Source organism: Neolamprologus multifasciatus, chromosome 22 (genome assembly GCF_963576455.1).
Source record: "Neolamprologus multifasciatus chromosome 22, fNeoMul1.2, whole genome shotgun sequence".
NCBI lineage: Eukaryota > Metazoa > Chordata > Actinopteri > Cichliformes > Cichlidae > Neolamprologus > Neolamprologus multifasciatus.
Window position 1 is genome coordinate 20003438 of NC_140459.1, and position 21485 is coordinate 20024922.

At 38.4% G+C, this 21485-nt stretch overlaps 2 protein-coding genes and 2 pseudogenes across 2 annotated transcripts; all 4 read left to right on the forward strand.

Annotated features, from left to right (window-relative positions):
* The first annotated feature begins 49 nt into the window (after positions 1-49).
* LOC146493407 (lactose-binding lectin l-2-like) lies at positions 50-2088 on the forward strand (annotated as a pseudogene).
* Positions 2089-6219: 4131 nt separating this feature from the next.
* Positions 6220-8434, forward strand: LOC146493408 (lactose-binding lectin l-2-like). Its single transcript, XM_085148702.1, has 2 exons — positions 6220-6779; positions 7425-8434. The coding sequence occupies exons 1-2, from the start codon at positions 6692-6694 to the stop codon at positions 7856-7858; spliced, it is 522 nt and encodes a 173-aa protein (XP_085004828.1). The 5' UTR covers positions 6220-6691; the 3' UTR covers positions 7859-8434.
* A 61-nt stretch (positions 8435-8495) lies between these two features.
* Positions 8496-11288, forward strand: LOC146493409 (lactose-binding lectin l-2-like; annotated as a pseudogene).
* Positions 11289-12522: 1234 nt separating this feature from the next.
* Positions 12523-17293, forward strand: LOC146493410 (ladderlectin-like). The gene is made up of 2 exons (XM_085147896.1): positions 12523-12910; positions 13561-17293. The coding sequence occupies exons 1-2, from the start codon at positions 12823-12825 to the stop codon at positions 13989-13991; spliced, it is 519 nt and encodes a 172-aa protein (XP_085004022.1). The 5' UTR covers positions 12523-12822; the 3' UTR covers positions 13992-17293.
* The last annotated feature ends 4192 nt before the right edge of the window (positions 17294-21485 follow it).

Sequence of the window (21485 nt, forward strand, 5' to 3'; positions counted from 1 at the left end):
ATTTTTCCCCATGTCAGATGGGTTCTACTATACTGTAGAGTTATTATAAAGACTGCTTATAAACACAATAAGAGCAGCTTACTTCTCTGCATGTTTTAACTTTCACAGTGGCAACTGTGCAGACATGCTTATCTGATCTTCTTCACTGTCACGGTTCACTGAGGACTCGCACGCAGGACTCTTGAACTTGAGAAGATCACAGTGGCATTTATTACACGTTTCACCAGGTGTACGTACAGACAGTTCGGGGAATAGTGCTATATAAAAGGTGGCAGGGGTATGGGCTCCAGGGGATCCAAGGTGGGGAGGACAGGGGGAAAACACTCCTTCCTCTTCGGTCACTCACTGCCTGCTGCCAGCCACTCTCCAATCACTCACTACAAGGAATCCTCTCAGGGTAAACAGGGACAGATCCAGGGAATCCGAGTCACACAACAATCTAGCAATGAAAGCTAATATCCCTCTGCTTAAATGCTGACAGTGCAAATGAGACTCAGGTGTTTCCACTTCACGGGTGTTTGGGCCGAGGGTGTGAATCCGTTCCACCCTGGCGAGAGCTACCTGTTGATCCACCGGGCTGTGACATTCAGAAGGTACATCAAAGAAAAAAAGTCAGTCACACAGTCAGTTAAACAGTTACTACTTCATGGAAACTGTCCCATGTTCTGGTACAGTTTCAATGGCCGCTGCTACAAATATGTGGCCACACACATGAGCTGGGCTGATGCAGAGCTCTACTGTGTGTCACAGCGAGCCAACCTGCTGTCTATCCACAGTGAGGAGAAAGAGAAGTTTGTTAAATCATTAATTAAGAACTTTGACCATGCTCACCTGGATTGGACTGAGTGGCCTCCATAATGAAGGCAGATGGATGTGGTCTGATGGTTGTGCAGTGAGTTTTGTCTACTGGAGTGCTGGACAACCAAACAACGATGGAACAAATGAACACTGTGTTCACACTAACATGTTTGATGCAAAGAAGTGGAATGATCATCAATGTTATGTCAATTTCGCTGGTAATTTTGTCTACTGGCATGCTGCAGAGCCAAGCAACGATGGAGGAGCTGAACACTGTGGTCATAACAACTATGATACAAATAAGAAGTGGAATGATGTACCGTGTTCTGTAACTTATACCTGTGTTTGTGCTACTCGTGTAGCTTGCCCATAGCAACTGAGAACCTTACATATTCAAAGACTTTCATGTTAATGATTGCTGGATCAACAACTGTACATATGACCGATGTGAAGTCATACCTTAATTCTAAATCTATATGTTATTCTGTCAAAATCTTTCATTTTATCATAGTTTTGTGACATTTTAGAAGAAGCTGAACTGTCTGATATTGAATCCAAGCTGTACATTAAGCTTCATGAATGAATCCAGCCAGTGATATAATGACAGTGTGCATCTCATGATTAAAGCTTTTCGATCTGGCTCTGGGTGTGTTCTTGCATTCAAATGAACTTAAAGTAAAGCTACTGAGTGCTAACTATCCCATGTAATTCTGGAACTACATAGATACAAGATACACAGATGGAAACACTAGCAAAACTCACCACTTGTTTCCAAAATTTACAAAGCCTGAGTTTCTTTGCTGTACTGGTCAAGTTGCAGGTCTTTGACTCCAGGCAGGTGCATTTCTCAGTGAGTAAGACAGGAACTTCAAGTGGGTAACTAGGAAGCAGACAAGACACAAGGGCGACTGAACCGAATTTACAAAAGTCATCATCAAACAAGTTTAGCCAATTTGCCACCATAATGAAGACACGTTGTCACAGCTAGTCCTTAAATACACAGTACAGATAAAAGCAATGAGTTGCAGGTGTTTGAGCAAGCCTGAGAAAGGGCAGCATTGCCCGTGAGTGGGCAGAGGCGCAGGTTATCTGCTTACCTATTTATCACCTAAGATGCACGGACATCAACAGTAGCTGTTCAGTGGACATAGAAAAGGTTACAAAACTACTCCTTCAGTGGACCAAAATTGGATGTCCAAAAATGACGACATCTGTTTACACAGTGGGAATGGTCATCCAATTAATTAGGCTGCATTTGAAAGTTTGCAAATGTGAAAAGGGGTGATGACAAACAGCATATTCCATTAATATTAATTATTCAGCACTGTATGCATGAGATTATGATTTGGGGCTGACCCCCCTAAAAGTCTGAACCTAAAATCGCCTCCGAAGGAAAGAACAAAGCTCTTCCTTATTAAATTTTACAGAAAAACTTAAAGAGAATGAGAGCTAATGCTCTTTAATACAGGGAATTAGCTCGCTCTGTGTTTACTAGAGCAAATCTACTTGTCTCTTTCTGTTACTGTGACCTTTCCTGTTTGTTTAATCATTGTACTGCAAAGGCCTTTGATCATAACATAAATATACAATTACAGCAAAAACAGTCACGTTCTCCTGGAAGTCCCAATAAAATGTTACTGCTTAAAAACTACTAACTTTTTGGCATGTGATGTTTTTTCTGGCTTATGTTTATTGTTATTGTGTACAGTGGAAAGCTTTGGTCCATGTGGCCAATGATGTCACACCAGCAGTGAAATCTCCCTCTCACTCAGCTATAAAAGAAAGCAGCTTCAACTCTGCAGAAATCTGAACATCCTGTACAAAGAAGCTTCAGCAGCTCCTCATCACACTTTGAGACTTAAAGCTCCAACATGATCTTGCTCCTCTTCCTGCTCGGTCTGGCTCTGGGTGCTCCTTCTGAGACTCTGATGAAAATGAAGTGAAGCTCCAACTTGGTAACTGTCTCATATTCTGACTGCTCTTTTCTCTACTTTTGCCTTTATTTATGTCTTTTTTATTTCACTTCGAGAACATGTTGTTCATATTTCTGATGTCTCTATTTAAGCAGAGTCAATGATACAAAATTCTACAAAATTCCCAACATCAGATGGGTTCTACTCTTGTTAATCTAGTTAAAGTGACGTTAAAGCCATAACCGCTTTAAGGCAGCAAATCTCCGTTAGCAAGTTATCACGGATCGCCCTGTCCGTGGGGCTGGATGGCACTAATGCATTAACGAGCTAACTGTGCTAAGGCTATGACACCTTGCACCTTCCCGCGTTGATGCAGCTACGCGTTAAAGTAATTTTAATGAGATTAACGCTGACAGCACTAGTTTTACTATACCACAGAGTTATGATAAATACTTGCTGCTAAACACAATAAGAGCAGCTTACTTCTCTGCATGCTTTAACTTTCACAGTGTCAACTGTGCAGACATGCTTGTCTGATGTGCCGTCTCTGAAGAATACCAAAGAAAAAAGTCTGTCACACTGACAAAAACCTGATCCCTTTCATTCCTGCTTTTTCATCAAGTTCTGACTGCTGTGTCTTCTTCAGATGACCACAGAGTTCAACTACTGCGTGGAAGCTGTCCCATGTTCTGGTACAGCTTCAATGGCCGCTGCTACAAATATGTGGCCACACACATGAGCTGGGCTGATGCAGAGCTCTACTGTGTGTCACAGCGAGCCAACCCGGTGTCCATCTACAGCCAGGAGGAAGAGGAGTTTGTTAAATCTTTGATTAAGAACTTTGACCATGCTGAGCAATGGACCTGGATTGGACTGAGTGACCTCCATAAAGAAGACAGATGGATGTGGTCTGATGGTTGTGCAGTGAGTTTCGTCTACTGGCATGCAGAACAATCAGACAACGCAGGAACAAATGAACACTGTGTTCACACTAACTATTCAAACTTAAAGAAGTGGAATGATAACCAGTGTTCTCTCAATTTAGCTTCTGTTTGTGCAGCACGGATAAGCTGCCCTTAGAAACTGAAAAATACTTTTAATCTGCACTATTTGGGTTGGAACGATGCAGAACTGTGTTCTGGTTCCTTCAGTTAATGAGCAACTCAGTCTGATAGACAGATGAATGTGTATTACTGGGAATGAGTTAATTTATTGTGTACTGCAGCCTGGTGTTGAGTCCACTGACAGAGACACTTTATAAGTAACAAGAAAATAAAGACATCTGATGGCTTGCTTATCTGTACATGATGTGCTGCAGAACTATGTTCTTCTGAAGTGGCTTGAAAAACAAACTGTAGAAACATGTTATTTTTAGCAGCTGCTCCACTGCAGGCTGTGGTGTTCATGGTCTATGTTAGGATGTGCATCAAGGGTAAGAGACATGAATTTATATTTAAAGCGATGAAACTGATTAGTTCAACTCACCAATTTACTTTTTATACCAGCTTTATGGTCTCAAGGAAATTAGTTTCTAAAGCATCTGCTCATATCTTGTTGAATTCAGACCTTCTCTGCAGGTCACCAAATTATACTACCCTAAGTATCTGGACTTTGCTGTAGTTTTATTGTATCAAAAAGGTCCTTCATTGGCAAAGTGAAACATTTAGATCAGATCTCAAAACGTGAGCTCTTCACTCTTTTTTTGTTACAGAAGGCCAACGTAGAGTCACTAGAAAAACATAGACATGTGCTTTCAACTATCAGCTATCATTGTCAGAAATGTCATTTTAAAAATCTTAAGTAAACTTTTATGGTGGGAGTTAAGATGAGAGCTGTAGAAAGCTGATGAAGCTGATGAAGAAAGCTTTAAGGCTGGACATCACATTTTATGATAGAAAGCGACACAAACTCCCAACATGAGTGTCGGATATCTGCAGGACAGCCAAGCTGGCACAGCAGTGGTAATGATCTGCTTTAGTTTAAAAGTCTATGGTTTTGTTTAGTTTGGCTTATTTAAAAAATGTAATAGACACAAGGGCATTTAAACATTTGTACACACTGCAAATAAAGTGGCAAAGTACAAGCAAAAATTAAAGATTAAGCGTATAACTCTTACAGTTACATAGACGGTCTTTCTTTTTATTGACTCTGAACAGGCCACATCACTTCATTTATATGTGTTCACTGCAATAAAAAGTGTGCACAGGGTTTGTTTTGGATTTGTTTACTGAGAATGATTGCACACCTCTATGTCCTCTTCCTGATATAGAAACCTATTCTGTTAAGCATTTTGCTGATGATGTCATTTTATAATATAATAAATCAATAAATACTCAGTCAAACAAACAGTGAAGTTCTCTGGAAAAGGCCAGAGCTCAACATGTGTCAATAAGTAGTTAAGTGATGTCTTTGAGTTGTGGATAATTTTACCCAAACACATTTGAATGAGTTTTGCAAAAAAAAAAGACTAAAAGTTCAACAATGATCTCATAAATAAATAATATGTCTGTCCTGAGGCTTTTGTTAGAAATGAAGTAAGCTAACTAACACTAGCAAAGACAAGCAGTTTCATTCATATGGACTTCACTATGAGTTTAATTTCCACCTGTTTTGGTTTTCGTTTTTGAAAAACAGAGCTTACTTATACTGGACCCATCCTACTGTCTCTTTCTCCTGCTGAGGTCCAGTTCTAGGCTCAGCATCAGCTGGGAGCACGTGCACCTGGACCAAACCAAAACATGAAATAAGGAGGGGGGAGGCTGACTGGATATTTTTTTTTTTTTGCCAAAAACAAAGCTACATTAATCATCCTCTCTGTTGTAGCTCAGGTCTGTCTTTTGATACTGCAATTATTTGGATTAATATTAATAAGATGTGACCAAAAATACTTTTATAAACTGCTCAATGTCATGATTCCAGAGTTTTCTAATGACATGTAGCTTTTGTGACAAGGATTTAACAGCTGCTTTGATATCATGATAAATATCACACATATCCAACAGGTGTGTATCAATCTGAATGCATGAAAACATTATTAGTGTACTTACTACTATTACTATAATTACTGCATAGAGTAAAAAGTAAGTATTTCTGTGTCTCTCCTTTTGCATACTTGCACAGAGGCAGTCAGGCGATATTCAATATGCAATCAAATAATAAATGAGTTTATTGATATCCATTGATGTCTATATAAAGCATTGTGAGATCACAAAAAGCTTGATAAAGACTAAATGTATTCAAAAAGTCATGCAGTTTATGGATAGGTTAAGTGACTAATCTAAATTGCCCATAGGTGTGAATGCGGGAGGGAATGTGAATGCAAATGGTTGTCTCTCTCTCTGTGTGTGTTAGCCCTGCGACAGACTGGTGACCTGTCCAGGGTGTACCCCGCCTCTCGCTGTATGACAGCTGGGATAGGCTCCAGCACCCCCCCCCCCCCCCCCCCCCCCCCCCCCAACAAACCCTGAAAAGGATAAGCAGAAGTGAATGGATGGATGGATGGATGGTATTCAAAAATCCATCTATAAACCAAAGGTCGAAATTATGTTATTTAATTTATTTTAAAATTTGCATTTACTTCAACTTTACTGGCTGCCATAGCAGAGTCACATATCTCTGGGTTGACTACATAGAGAGGATCCTTCTGAGAGGGGAGAGTTCAATCTGTCTTTGTTTACTGGAGCAGCTCAGGAGTTTCTATTTGGTCCTTCCTGTTAGAGATCTGATTCACCCTGTTTGATTAATCATTATGCTGATATAGCTTTATGGTACCATAAACATAAATTACACATCAGCTCAGTTCATTGGAATTTGATGTATTTTTCTGGCTCGTTTTTAGTGTTATTGTTTAGAGTGGAGTGAAAACACCCTCTCAGGCAGCTATAAAAGAAAGCAGGACCAACTCTCTGCAGAAATCTGAACATCCTGTACAAAGAAGCTTCAGCAGCTCCTCATCACACTTTGAGACTTAAAGCTCCAACATGATCTTGCTCCTCTTCTTGTTCGGTCTGGCTCTGGGTGCTCCTTCTGAGTCTCCTTCTGATGACAATGAAGTGAAGCTTCAACTTGGTAACTTTTTTTTGTGCATTTTTTTTGTCTTTTTAATATTATTTAGCAAATAATAGATTTTAAATGCACTTTTATCATGTTTCTTGTTTTGTTTTGCTCAGGATAAATATGTGTTAGTGTAATTGGGGATACATGCATTAATTTGGTTCCACGTCTCAAACCTCCAGCAGAACCAGGCTCAGACAGGAGCAGCCATTTGCAGCAAATGGCTGCTCCTGTCTGAAACTTTAGGCCTCATCAAAAAGAAAAGCTTAATATTAAAAGTAGATTATTGATTATTTGTGTCCTTAATCCAAACTGGCTGATTACACATTGGAGGCTTACAGCGGAAGGCTCTGCCTCCCATTCTACTTTTAATTAACCTCAAAACCACAAGTAAACCAGCAGTCTGAGAGCAAAGTACTCCATTGCTGTTAAAATAAGATGTAGCCTGAGTATTTAATACCTTGTATGTGAGGAGAAGGATTTTAAATTTTAATCTGCATTTAGCAGGGAGCTGATGCAGTGAAGCTAATATGTAATGTTTCTTTCTATTCCCTGAAGTACATACAGAAAAGCAGCCTGACACCAAGTCTCTTCAGGTTTCTTCTGTCACTAAAAAATAAATCATGATCTTTTTCTTCTTCTTGTTTCTGTCATTTTCAGATGACCGGGCAGTGAAGCTCCTGAGAGGAAACTGTCCCCCGTTCTGGTGGAGCTTCAACGGCCGCTGCTATACGTATGTAGCTACACCGATGAGCTGGTCTGATGCAGAGTTCCACTGTTTGTCACAGGGAGCCAACCTGGTGTCTATCCACAACATGGAGGAAGAGAACTTTGTCAGATCCCTGATCAGGAACTTCGATCCTGCTCAGAGAGCCTCTTGGATTGGACTCAGTGATGTTCACAGAGAGAGCAGATGGATGTGGTCTGATGGCTCTGTGGTACGCTTTTTTAACTGGCTTGCAGGCGAGCCAAACAACCTGGGAAAAAACGAACACTGTGTGCAAAACAACTGTGGTCCTGTTAAGAAGTGGAATGACGTACCATGCTCTCTTGGCTATCCCTCTGTTTGTGTAAAACGCAATGCTTGTGTTTAGAAACTAAGACGCTAATTCAACATTAGACAGTTAACCTGATGTTATGTTGGCATGTAGCATCCCTCCACAATAAATTTAGCAATGTTAATATTAATATATCCTAATGAATATGTTTATTAATTAAACATATTAGAAGTACAGAAGTGCAAGGCTGGAGTACTAAAATTTAAGGACTCTGTAATACTATATTAAACAGATATTTTCATCATGCATTTGTTTGTTTGTTTGTTTGTTTGTTTTTCTGGATCACTTTAAATTGATAAAATGAAAGTGTTGCATAGCAATAGGTTGTTTGGGTGACTCTGGGTGCTGAGTCCTCTTTAACGTTGAGTATTTGTTCTATATTTGTTTATTAGAGCAGGCCATAGCTAGAGCTTGTGAGCTGCTGTCTTCTTGTTACAACCTTTTATGTTTGTTTAATCATTATGCTGAAAAGGCCTTTGATCATATCATAAATGCAGAATTATAGCAAAAAGAGTCCCGTTCTTCTGAGTCTGCCAGGAGGACGTGGCTGTTCAGCAATTATTCATTTCTTTAGAATCTGATGGTGTTTACTGCCTGGTGGTAGTGATGTTTACTGTGGAGAGTTTTATTCCATTTGGCCAATGATATCACAGTGATCAGTGAAAACACCCTCTCAGGCAGCTATAAAAGAAAGCAGCTCCACCTCTCTGCAGAAATCCTGTACAAAGAAGCTTCAGCAGCTCTTCATCAAAGGTTGAGACTTAAAGCTCCAACATGATCTTGCTCCTCTTCTTGTTCAGTCTTGCTCTGGGTGCTCCTTCTGAGTCTCCTTCTGATGGCAGTGAATTGAAGCTACAACTTGGTAACCGTCCTATATTTTGACTCTTCCCTCCCTTCTTGTATTTTAACTTTATTTGTGTGGGGGTTTTTTTTCGTTCAATTATTTTAATCACATTTTAGTCAAACACTCCAGGATTTTCTTCTTGTTATGTTTCAGCAGTCAGTAATACCAAATTCTTAGTGTTGGATTGTAACACAGATTTTTTTCCCCATGTCAGATGGGTTCTACTATACTGTAGAGTTATTATAAAGACTGCTTATAAACACAATAAGAGCAGCTTACTTCTCTGCATGTTTTAACTTTCACAGTGGCAACTGTGCAGACATGCTTATCTGATCTTCTTCACTGTCACGGTTCACTGAGGACTCGCACGCAGGACTCTTGAACTTGAGAAGATCACAGTGGCATTTATTACACGTTTCACCAGGTGTACGTACAGACAGTTCGGGGAATAGTGCTATATACAAGGTGGCAGGGGTATGGGCTCCAGGGGATCCAAGGTGGGGAGGACAGGGGGAAAACACTCCTTCCTTTTCGGTCACTCACTGCCTGCTGCCAGCCACTCTCCAATCACTCACTACAAGGAATCCTCTCAGGGTAAACAGGGACAGATCCAGGGAATCCGAGTCACACAACAATCTAGCAATGAAAGCTAATATCCCTCTGCTTAAATGCTGACAGTGCAAATGAGACTCAGGTGTTTCCACTTCACGGGTGTTTGGGCCGAGGGTGTGAATCCGTTCCACCCTGGCGAGAGCTACCTGTTGATCCACCGGGCTGTGACATTCAGAAGGTACATCAAAGAAAAAAAGTCAGTCACACAGTCAGTTAAACAGTTACTACTTCATGGAAACTGTCCCATGTTCTGGTACAGTTTCAATGGCCGCTGCTACAAATATGTGGCCACACACATGAGCTGGGCTGATGCAGAGCTCTACTGTGTGTCACAGCGAGCCAACCTGGTGTCCATCTACAGCCAGGAGGAAGAGGAGTTTGTTAAATCTTTGATTAAGAACTTTGACCATGCTGAGCAATGAACCTGGATTGGACTGAGTGACCTCCATAAAAAAAGCAGATGGATGTGGTCTGATGGTTGTGCAGTGAGTTTCGTCTACTGGCATGCAGGACAACCAGACAAAGCAGGAACAAATGAACACTGTGTTCACACTAACTATTCAAACTTAAAGAAGTGGAATGATAACCAATGTTCTCTCAATTTAGCTTCTGTTTGTGCAGCACGGATAAGCTGCCCTTAGAAACTGAAAAATACTTTTAATCTGCACTATTTGGGTTGGAACGATGCAGAACTGTGTTCTGGTTCCTTCAGTTAATGAGCAACTCAGTCTGATAGACAGATGAATGTGTATTACTGGGAATGAGTTAATTTATTGTGTACTGCAGCCTGGTGTTGAGTCCACTGACAGAGACACTTTATAAGTAAGAAGAAAATAAAGACATCTGACGGCTCGCTTATCTGTACATGATGTGCTGCTGAACTATGTTCTTCTGAAGTGGCTTGAAAAACAAACTGTAGAAACGTGTTATTTTTAGCAGCTGCTCCACTGCAGGCTGTGGTGTTCATGGTCTATGTTAGGATGTGCATCAAGGGTAAGAGACATGAATTTATATTTAAAATGATGAAACTGATTAGTTCAACTCACCAATTTTACTTTTTATACCAGCTTTATGGTCTCAAGGAAATTAGTTTCTAAAGCATCTGCTCATATCTTGTTGAATTCAGACCTTCTCTGCAGGTCACCAAATTATACTACCCTAAGTATCTGGACTTTGCTGTAGTTTTATTGTATCAAAAAGGTCCTTCATTGGCAAAGTGAAACATTTAGATCAGATCTCAAAACGTGAGCTCTTCACTCTTTTTTTGTTACAGAAGGCCAACGTAGAGTCACTAGAAAAACATAGACATGTGCTTTCAACTATCAGCTATCATTGTCAGAAATGTCATTTTAAAAATCTTAAGTAAACTTTTATGGTGGGAGTTAAGATGAGAGCTGTAGAAAGCTGATGAAGCTGATGAAGAAAGCTTTAAGGCTGGACATCACATTTTATGATAGAAAGCGACACAAACTCCCAACATGAGTGTCGGATATCTGCAGGACAGCCAAGCTGGCACAGCAGTGGTAATGATCTGCTTTAGTTTAAAAGTCTATGGTTTTGTTTAGTTTGGCTTATTTAAAAAATGTAATAGACACAAGGGCATTTAAACATTTGTACACACTGCAAATAAAGTGGCAAAGTACAAGCAAAAATTAAAGATTAAGCGTATAACTCTTACAGTTACATAGACGGTCTTTCTTTTTTATTGACTCTGAACAGGCCACATCACTTCATTTATATGTGTTCACTGCAATAAAAAGTGTGCACAGGGTTTGTTTTGGATTTGTTTACTGAGAATGATTGCACACCTCTATGTCCTCTTCCTGATATAGAAACCTATTCTGTTAAGCATTTTGCTGATGATGTCATTTTATAATATAATAAATCAATAAATACTCAGTCAAACAAACAGTGAAGTTCTCTGGAAAAGGCCAGAGCTCAACATGTGTCAATAAGTAGTTAAGTGATGTCTTTGAGTTGTGGATAATTTTACCCAAACACATTTGAATGAGTTTTGCAAAAAAAAAGACTAAAAGTTCAACAATGATCTCATAAATAAATAATATGTCTGTCCCGAGGCTTTTGTTAGAAATGAAGTAAGCTAACTAACACTAGCAAAGACAAGCAGTTTCATTCATATGGACTTCACTATGAGTTTAATTTCCACCTGTTTTGGTTTTCGTTTTTGAAAAACAGAGCTTACTTATACTGGACCCATCCTACTGTCTCTTTCTCCTGCTGAGGTCCAGTTCTAGGCTCAGCATCAGCTGGGAGCACGTGCACCTGGACCAAACCAAAACATGAAATAAGGAGGGGGGAGGCTGACTGGATATTATTTTTTTTTGCCAAAAACAAAGCTACATTAATCATCCTCTCTGTTGTAGCTCAGGTCTGTCTTTTGATACTGCAATTATTTGGATTAATATTAATAAGATGTGACCAAAAATACTTTTATAAACTGCTCAATGTCATGATTCCAGAGTTTTCTAATGACATGTAGCTTTTGTGACAAGGATTTAACAGCTGCTTTGATATCATGATAAATATCACACATATCCAACAGGTGTGTATCAATCTGAATGCATGAAAACATTATTAGTGTACTTACTACTATTACTATAATTACTGCATAGAGTAAAAAGTAAGTATTTCTGTGTCTCTCCTTTTGCATACTTGCACAGAGGCAGTCAGGCGATATTCAATATGCAATCAAATAATAAATGAGTTTATTGATATCCATTGATGTCTATATAAAGCATTGTGAGATCACAAAAAGCTTGATAAAGACTAAATGTATTCAAAAAGTCATGCAGTTTATGGATAGGTTAAGTGACTAATCTAAATTGCCCATAGGTGTGAATGCGGGAGGGAATGTGAATGCAAATGGTTGTCTCTCTCTCTCTGTGTGTTAGCCCTGCGACAGACTGGTGACCTGTCCAGGGTGTACCCCGCCTCTCGCTGTATGACAGCTGGGATAGGCTCCAGCACCCCCCACCCCCCCCCCCCACCCCACCCCCCCAACAAACCCTGAAAAGGATAAGCAGAAGTGAATGGATGGATGGATGGATGGTATTCAAAAATCCATCTATAAACCAAAGGTCGAAATTATGTTATTTAATTTATTTTAAAATTTGCATTTACTTCAACTTTACTGGCTGCCATAGCAGAGTCACATATCTCTGGGTTGACTACATAGAGAGGATCCTTCTGAGAGGGGAGAGTTCAATCTGTCTTTGTTTATTGGAGCAGCTCAGGAGTTTCTATTTGGTCCTTCCTGTTAGAGATCTGATTCACCCTGTTTGATTAATCATTATGCTGATATAGCTTTATGGTACCATAAACATAAATTACACATCAGCTCAGTTCATTGGAATTTGATGTATTTTTCTGGGTCATTTTTAGTGTTATTGTTTAGAGTGGAGCGAAAAAAGCCTCTCAGGCAGCTATAAAAGAAAGCAGGACCAACTCTCTGCAGAAATCTGAACGTCCTGTACAAAGAAGCTTCAGCAGCTCCTCATCACACTTTGAGACTTAAAGCTCCAACATGATCTTGCTCCTCTTCCTGCTGGGTCTGGCTCTGGGTGCTCCTTCTGAGTCTCCTTCTGATGACAATGAAGTAAAGCTCCAACTTGGTAACTGTCCCACATTCTGGCTCCTCTTTTCCTTCATTTACTTATTGTAGTTTATTTTTTGTGGGGTTTTCTTTTTTGTTTTTGTCTTTTTAATATTATTTAGCATACCATTAGATTTTAAATGCACTTTTAACATCTTTTCTGTTTTGTTTTTCAGAGAAATGTATGTTAGTGTAATTGGGGATACATGCATTAATTTGGTTCCACGTTTCAAACCTCCAGTAGAACCAGGCTCAGAGAGGAGCAGCCATTTGTTGTGACTGGTGGAACTTTAGGCCTCATCAAAAAGAAAAACTTTATATTAAAAGTAAGATTAGTGTCCTGAATCCAAACTGGAGCTGGTTCCACAGTAGAGGAGGCTTAAAGTGGAAGGCTCTGCCTCCCAGTCCACTTTACCCTCAAAACCACAAGTAAACCAGCAGTCTGAGAGCAGAACAGAGTATTTAATACCTTGTATGTGAGGAGAAAGATTTTAAATTTTAACCTGTATTTAGCAGGGAGATGATGCAGAGAAGCTAATATGTAATGTTTCTTTCTATTCCCTGAAGTACATACAGAAAAGCAGCCTGACACCAAGTCTCTTCAGGTTTCTTCTGTCACTAAAAAACAAATCATGATCTTTTTCCTCTTCTTGTTTCTGTCATTTTCAGATGACCGGGCAGTGAAGCTCCTGAGAGGAAACTGTCCCCCGTTCTGGTGGAGCTTCAACGGCCGCTGCTATACGTATGTAGCTACACCGATGAGCTGGTCTGATGCAGAGTTCCACTGTTTGTCACAGGGAGCCAACCTGGTGTCTATCCACAACATGGAGGAAGAGAACTTTGTCAGATCCCTGATCAGGAACTTTGATCCTGCTCAGAGAGCCTCTTGGATTGGACTCAGTGATGCTCACAGAGAGGGCAGATGGATGTGGTCTGATGGCTCTGTGGTAGGTTTTGTTAACTGGAAAAAAGGCGAGCCAAACAATGATGGAGAAGAGGACTGTGTTACAAACAACTATCATACAGTTAAGAAGTGGAATGACAACAAATGCTTTGATAGCTTTGCCTCTGTTTGTGTAAAACGCAAAGTCTGTGATTAGAAATTAGGATTCTAATTCAGCAATGACATGCTATGGTGACATGCATGGGGCATCACGATACAGAATCAATGTAAACCTTTATGTCTGTACATAAACAGCAATTCACTGAACTTTAACACAAATGCTTAATCAATCATACTGAATATTTACACACCTCTTAATGAGCTCAAAAACCAAGTGATAATTTCTAAAAAGAATGTAAAATAATTTTGGTAACAAACATGTTCTGGTTAAAAGTATTTGGATTATATAATCTTTTATATAATTGTATAATTATATAATAACATGCTCACTGTACTGTTAGTTAGAGAAGCTTTATGAGGTCTTTTCAAGATAAAAATAAAACAAAGAAGTTACTAAAAAAATATGAAATTTAATCATCAGTACCTCTTTTGTGTAGTTATATGTATAAACAGTCCATTGTATAACATGCAGCCAAGTCAAGTCATGTTTCTGTGGAAAAAAGTACTTTTGTTTTCTTCCTACACCTGTCAGCAGCCACAGATCACTGAAGCTCACTTAAAGAGACAAAGAATGAAACCACACTTGTTGCTTAATCACTCCAGAAAAATAAAAAATCTTCAAATAGATGACAAAAGGTGCATATGTTCTCCTTAAAGATAAAGGCAGCAGTGATCGTTGGTGATCGTTTTAATTTCAGATTACTTGTGAAATTAAAAGCCCCAAATTATGTTGTTGCTGAACACTGAAGTACTAAGTCAAAGTACTGGAATTTGGGGTCTCTTTAATACATCTATAAGGACAGAGAGACAGCACGAGGTACGCAGTATTAGTGTGGACGTGTGATTACATCAGAGATCGGCTCTGTGCCCCTTCGTATTTGGTAGATGAGGTCAGGCAGGACGCTCTACGGACTGTGATGTTCGCAGATCACATTGTAAACTGTAGTGAGAGTAGGGAGCAGGTGGAGTAGAGCCTGGAGAGGTAGGGGTATGCTCTGAGGAGAAGAGGGATTAAGGCAGAAGCAAGACAGAATACGTGTGTGAATAAGAGGGAAACAAGTGTAACAGTGAAGCTACAAGGAGCCGAGGAAGTGAAGGATACATTTAAATACCAACCCTCCAAAGCTACAGAAAGTGCACAAGAGAGTTGAAGAGTAGAGTGGAGTCAGGGTGGAGTGGGTGGGAAAAGGTGTCAGAGGTGAGGCGTGACATTAAGACAGCAGCAAGAGTGAAAGGGAAGATTTAAAAGATGGTAGTGAAGCAGTTCTCACTACCATGAAACATGATTTTAGAGATGGTTGCACTGACAAAAGGACAGGAGTCTGAGTTAAAAATGTTAAGATTCTCATCTCATTCTCATCAGAATGGTCAATAAGAAATGAGTACATCAGAGGGACAGCTCAGGTTGACCCATTTAGACAAAATTAGAGAGGCGATGCTTACATGGTTTGGAGATGTACAGAGGGGGACAGGGTATCTATGAATATATAGTCATACAGTATGTTAGCTAAATGAGAGTTCATTATACTGATATAGCTAAATTAGATAAGAATGAATGTCTAACAAAGTCAGGTGGCATACATATTAACTATCATATTAACTGGCATTGTGGCAGTCATTTGTAGTTTTGACTTGTACATGACAGACATGTAACCACACCTCTGTATATACATATATATTACTCAGGCTTTGTCACAGTATTTGTTTTGGGGCTTTTGTCATTTACTTTGGGTCCTCCTTTGAATACCTAACAGAAACTAACACTATCCTTAAACTGTAGTCAGTGTATCCATTCAGAAAATCCTGTCTAAATTCTAGGTTTGCATGTTATGTGATGGCATGGCTGCACGAGCAATGATTCACTAAGAAGAAGAAAAATCACACAAATGTTCAAGGCCAAAAAAAGTTAAATGGAGCAATTATCATGGTTTGGGGCTTTTTTGATTGCTCATCCCTGTTACTTATTTTAAATAGCCTACATTCTCACTTGCCTGAGAAATGTCGCAGGAAAAACCAAAAGAACATTATTCTCAGAAGGTCACATAGTTTTTAGATGTTTGATGTTTAACTGTGTTGGTTTCTACCTGTTTCTAACTACGGCCCAGTTTCCTTCTAAAAGATCCTTTAAGACTTGAAGCTACTGAGGGTCATGCCCTCTTTCCGTACTCCCTAACTGAAAGCCTCTCTCATCTTTCCATCTCTTTGTGTATGTTCAAGAAACTTTAGTAAAGGGATATGGTGGAAGTTGAGATGAAAAAAGCTTTAAGACTGCACTTCACATTTTAGAATAGAAAGTGAGACAAACCCCCCACATGAGTGCCAAAGGACAGCCTAGCTGGCACAGCAGTGGTTATGATCTGCTTTTAGTTTAAACATTTATGCAGGGATTTCATTTTGGTGAATTTAAAAATGTAATAGACAAAAGGGAGCTTAAATATTTGCATGCACAGTAAATATTTCAAAGTGGCAAAGTAAAAAAAAGGTTAAATAGATGGTCTTTCCTTTTATTGACTCTAAAGGTCTAGGCCAGCCACAATCACTTCATTTATGTGTTCACTGTTATAAAAGCTGTGCACAGAGTTTGTTTTGTATTTTTTTACTGGAGAGGCTTGTAAACCTCTGTTTCTTCCTGGTACAGTAACCTATTCTGTTTTTCTTTTCGCTGATAATGTGACTTTGTAATATAATAAAACCATAAATACTCAGACAAACAAACAGTCGATTCTCCTGAAAGTGCCAAAGCCCAGTTTAATACATAGTAAAGTAAAATTGCTTTGTGATGTCATTGAGATGTGGACGATTTTTAACCCTCTGTTCCCTTTCTGTTCAGAGTCAATTTTTGGACTCTGCAATTATTCAGATTAATATTAATACGTATTGAAAACAACTTTTGTGTTTCCCTGTCAGTATTCCACTGTCTCTATATTGTATATATTGAGTCTTTTTGTCGTGATGTTCAGTCTGTGCCATTTATAGAGTTTGCAAAAATAACAAGAGTAAAGAAATAAATTAAGAATAGCAATCTGTCTGGGGTGCTCTTTTCATACACTGTAAACATGAAAAGAGAGACAATAGTTAAAATTAAAAAATATGTTTCAAAGTTGCAAATTACAATACCATAAAAAACACAAATCCACTAAACCAAAGGTTCTAATTGTTTATCTACCTGCCTCTGAACAGGCCGCCCACGATCACTTCATTTATATGTGTTCACTGCAATAAAAATCGTGCACATGGTTTGTTTTGACAGTTTTTATTTTACTGAGAATGATTGTACACTTCTATTTCCTCTTCCTGATATAGTAACCTATTCTGTTTAGCATTTTGTTGACGATGTGATTTTATAATATAAAAAATAATACTCAGACAAACAAGCAGTGAAGTTCTCTGGAAAAGGCCAGAGCTCAACACGTGTCAATAAGTAGTTAAGTGATGTCTTTGAGTTGTGGATAATTTTACCAAAACACACTTGAATCAATTCTGCAAAAACAAGACTTAAAGCTCAATGATGATCTCATAAATAAACAATATGTCTGTCCTGAGACCTTGTGTTAGAAATGAAGTAAGCTCACTAATAAAAGGAAAGTCAAGGAGAACATTTATAAATACATTTATAAGCTGCTTAATGTCACAATTTTCCAGAGTTTTCTAATGACATGTAGCTTTTGTGACAATATTTAACAGCTTGTTTGATATCATGATAAATATCACACATTTCCAACAGGTGTGTATCACTTTGAATGTGTGAAACTATTATTACTGTACTTACTATAATTACTACATGGTTTAAAAGTACTGACTGACTCTCTCCTTTTGCACATTTGCACAGAGGCAGCCAGGCCGTATTCAATATGCAATCAAATAATAAATCAGTTTATTGACATCCACTGATGTCTATTTAAAGCAATGTGAGATCATAAAACACTAAATGTTAGTTCTTACTGTCATTATTTCGTACTTCATAATTAGTTAGAGTCTAGAAAGGATCAGAAGGATGAAGAAAGCTTTCAGATAAAACTGCACCTCCACCTGGAAGGATACAAAGTCAACATGACAGCCATGGAGTTGCAGGAATAAAGGTGCTGAATGCACCAGTCACTGTGCAGCAATGATGTGCCCAAAAGGGTCAAAACTAAGAATTGCTTTAACTTCTGTACAAAAGTATATGTCTCCCCTTATTTTAACTTCATTAAATTAAGAGTATCTTGAAATATTTTTAAATTTTAATCTCTGTTTTCTGTAGATGTGATACTGAAACATGTTTCTTATTAAATTTAAATAAGAAAATTTTTAAAAGGAAATAAACAATTTGCTGTAATAAAAGGCATCTCAAACTTTTTCATTGACTTTAAATATCCAATATTTATAGAAGACTTAAAAAATTGTTTCAATCTGTTAAAAAAAATCCATCTAGAAACCAAAGGTCCTAATTGTATTATTTAATATGTTTTTATAGTTTTGTTTACTTCATCTTTGTCTGCTATAGCAGAGTCACATATCTCTGGTTTCACAACATAGAGAGGATCCTTCTGGGCGGGGGGAGTTCAATCTGTCCTTGTTTACTAGAGCAGCTCTGGAGACTTTCTACCTTCCTGTTTAACCTTTATTTTGATAAGACCTTTATGATACAATAAATATGGAGTTGCAAAGCAAAAACAAACATCACTTTGTTCCGAGAGAACGTGAATTGTTCTTCAGGTCCCTTTTCTCCCCTTATGAAGTACTGTTTGTCCGTGATGTGGACGGGGGGACAAATTGTGGCAGGATCAGCCTAATGTTATTTGTATCCCACTGTAACTTTGCAGTTTAAAGAGCTAACATCTCCAAAATTTCAGGTGAGTTAATCATTATAAGAAGTGTTTGTGAACAAAAAATCAAAAATGTGGGATACTGTTTGTCTGTGATTTGGACAGCCCAGCGCAGCCCGATGCAGGGGAAACTAATTCTGTCGTGGAAACCTAACTTGGCACCACCATTGTGCAGGTGAAGCCAAAGGCAAGATATGCTTCATCATTTTTTCTAGTCTTTGGCTTGGAAGGAAGTTGTTTTCGAAGCATATTTGCTAATGCTTTATCTTCTGCTTTGAGTTTGTGTGAGATCCCCATAAAAAACCTGTCTATTATGCTAGCAGTGTCCAAGTATTCTTTTTTTTAAATTCATACCCCACCCTCCCCAGCCACTGACTTAAATGTCCTTTGTACCCCTTTTGTAAAAACATAGAGAAACGCACCACATAAAATATTGCAAAAGGAAAAGGTTGCCTTATATGCATATAGTGTACAAACTCAAAACACACATTTCACCTAAAAATTAAGATGTGCAAATGTGAACAAATCAACTTGTTAGAGATATTCATCTACTCTTGAAAAAAACACAACCCCACAAAACAAGAAAACTCCACCAAACACCACAATAATACACAGTAAAGCCAAATTAATAAGTCTTCTCATCAGACATTGATTCTTCACTATGTGACACAAAAAATAGGAGACAGTTTAAAGTTCCATCCATCCATCCATTCGCTTCCGCTTATCCTTTTCAGGGTCGCGGGGGGGCGCTGGAGCCTATCCCAGCAGTTATAGGGCGAGAGGCGGGGTACACCCTGGACAGGTCGCCAGTGTGTTGCAGGGCTAACACACAGGGACAGACAACCATTCGCACTCACATTCACTCGCACATTCACACCTAGTGGCAATTTGGATTATCCAATTAACCTATCCCCACAAGTTTAAAGTTCATTCATAATCAAAACTGTAAGATGTTTAACTATAATGCTGTCTGTATTATTGTTGAAGTCCTAAATTATCACCTTTAAAGTGTTTATGCTAATAACACTGTGTACAGTAAGACTGGCATGGAGAACAGCACTGACTGGGTGAGGCTTTGAACAGATCACATCGTTTCAGTTAAACATATAAGACTTGCACAATTATCTACCTAAAATCTATTTATTTAATATATCATCTTATGTACAATTATAACATATTGTTCATCTCCCTTAAATAAACAGGCAGCCTTAAAGTATGAAATATTCATATATGAAAACACATAAATTTGTCTATTGCCTCAGTGGTGGATAGCGGTAGTAAAAAATAGTGGTTTATTTGTGAAGGTGTGATTGGTCCATTTGAAAAAAATTCAGTTTCTTGTCTTTTATTTAAACACAAACTGTTTCACATTTTACAATGACCCTGAGGCCACAAGCCGGAACGAGCTGGTCACGTAATAAAGTTGTTTCTCATTACTTTAAAGTGTAGCTGGAGTCTCCGCGTTGTCAACTCAGTTTATTTCTCTTTCTGATAAGAAAACTATTCAATCAGATAGTTATTTGTGGTGAATTAAAGTTAGTTTCAAGCACCTTTTAGCACCACATCTGAAATTCAAGCACTTAACAAACCTTGAAAATATAGTATTAAAATTAAAGCATTTTCAAGGATTTCAAGCACCCGTACGAAGCCTAATAGATTGATCTGGAGGTCAAAGTGGAAATAATTCTATATAGACCTTTTTATTAAAACTATGTTTCATACTGCCATTGTTTGTATTGACAGGATAGAGACAGTGAGAAAATTATGTGTGGGGATTCTAAATACCACGTTACTTTGGACCTCTGACCTTTTCTATAAGGTCCGACTTTCCTAAAATGTCTTTTAGCTTTAAAATGTGCTTAAAACTCTACTGCCTTTGTTTCTAAAAGTACATTATAGTTTACATTTGAATATCATGTCAAACGTCTCATAGCATGTTTAAAAACAACAAAGAAAACAAAATGTTTTGTTTTGGTGGTTCAGTTTTTTTTATTGACAGTAAGATGGCCTGCCATAATCAGGCAGGCCATCTTAATAATAATAATAATAAATAATCAATTTATTTCTGTGCATTTACTGTTATTAAAAAAATATATTCATGTACTATAAAACCTCACAAACTTCTATTTCCCCTGTTTAATTTATTTATTGAGTCCTGCGCTGTTTAAGTGGGTAGAACAGAACAGCAAATCAGTGCATGGGGGACATTAGAGCCAGTGTCTCTAACACACCCTGCTATAGAAAATATGATCAAAGTAACCAGTGCATAACAGAGTGGCCAGAATCCAAACACACATTTGTCTGTACAATCAGCCTAATGAGACTTAAATGAACTGGACTGATACTTTTTTAGCACCTTTCTATTCAGTTGAACTCTCAAAGTACTTTGTACTCCAAAGCTTCATACAGCAGCATTCTTGTAATGTGATTTATTTTGGGGGTTAAGCCATGTAGAAGAGCTCTCCTGAGAGGAAAAGATGTTTGTGGTTTGAATCTTCACAGCTGGAATGTAAGTACCTGTTATTTACTTTGTGGCCACTTGAGGGCAGCAGAAGAAAAAGTCAATGTGATGCTGCTGATGTCAAATGCTTTAATTAACAGGTGTCTTATCAATACTTTAAGATCCATTGTGAAAGGTGCTGTTTGAACCATTCCTGCATGACAAATAACATGTTAGATACTCTGTACTTGTCATATGGTATTATGATGTTATCATATATATC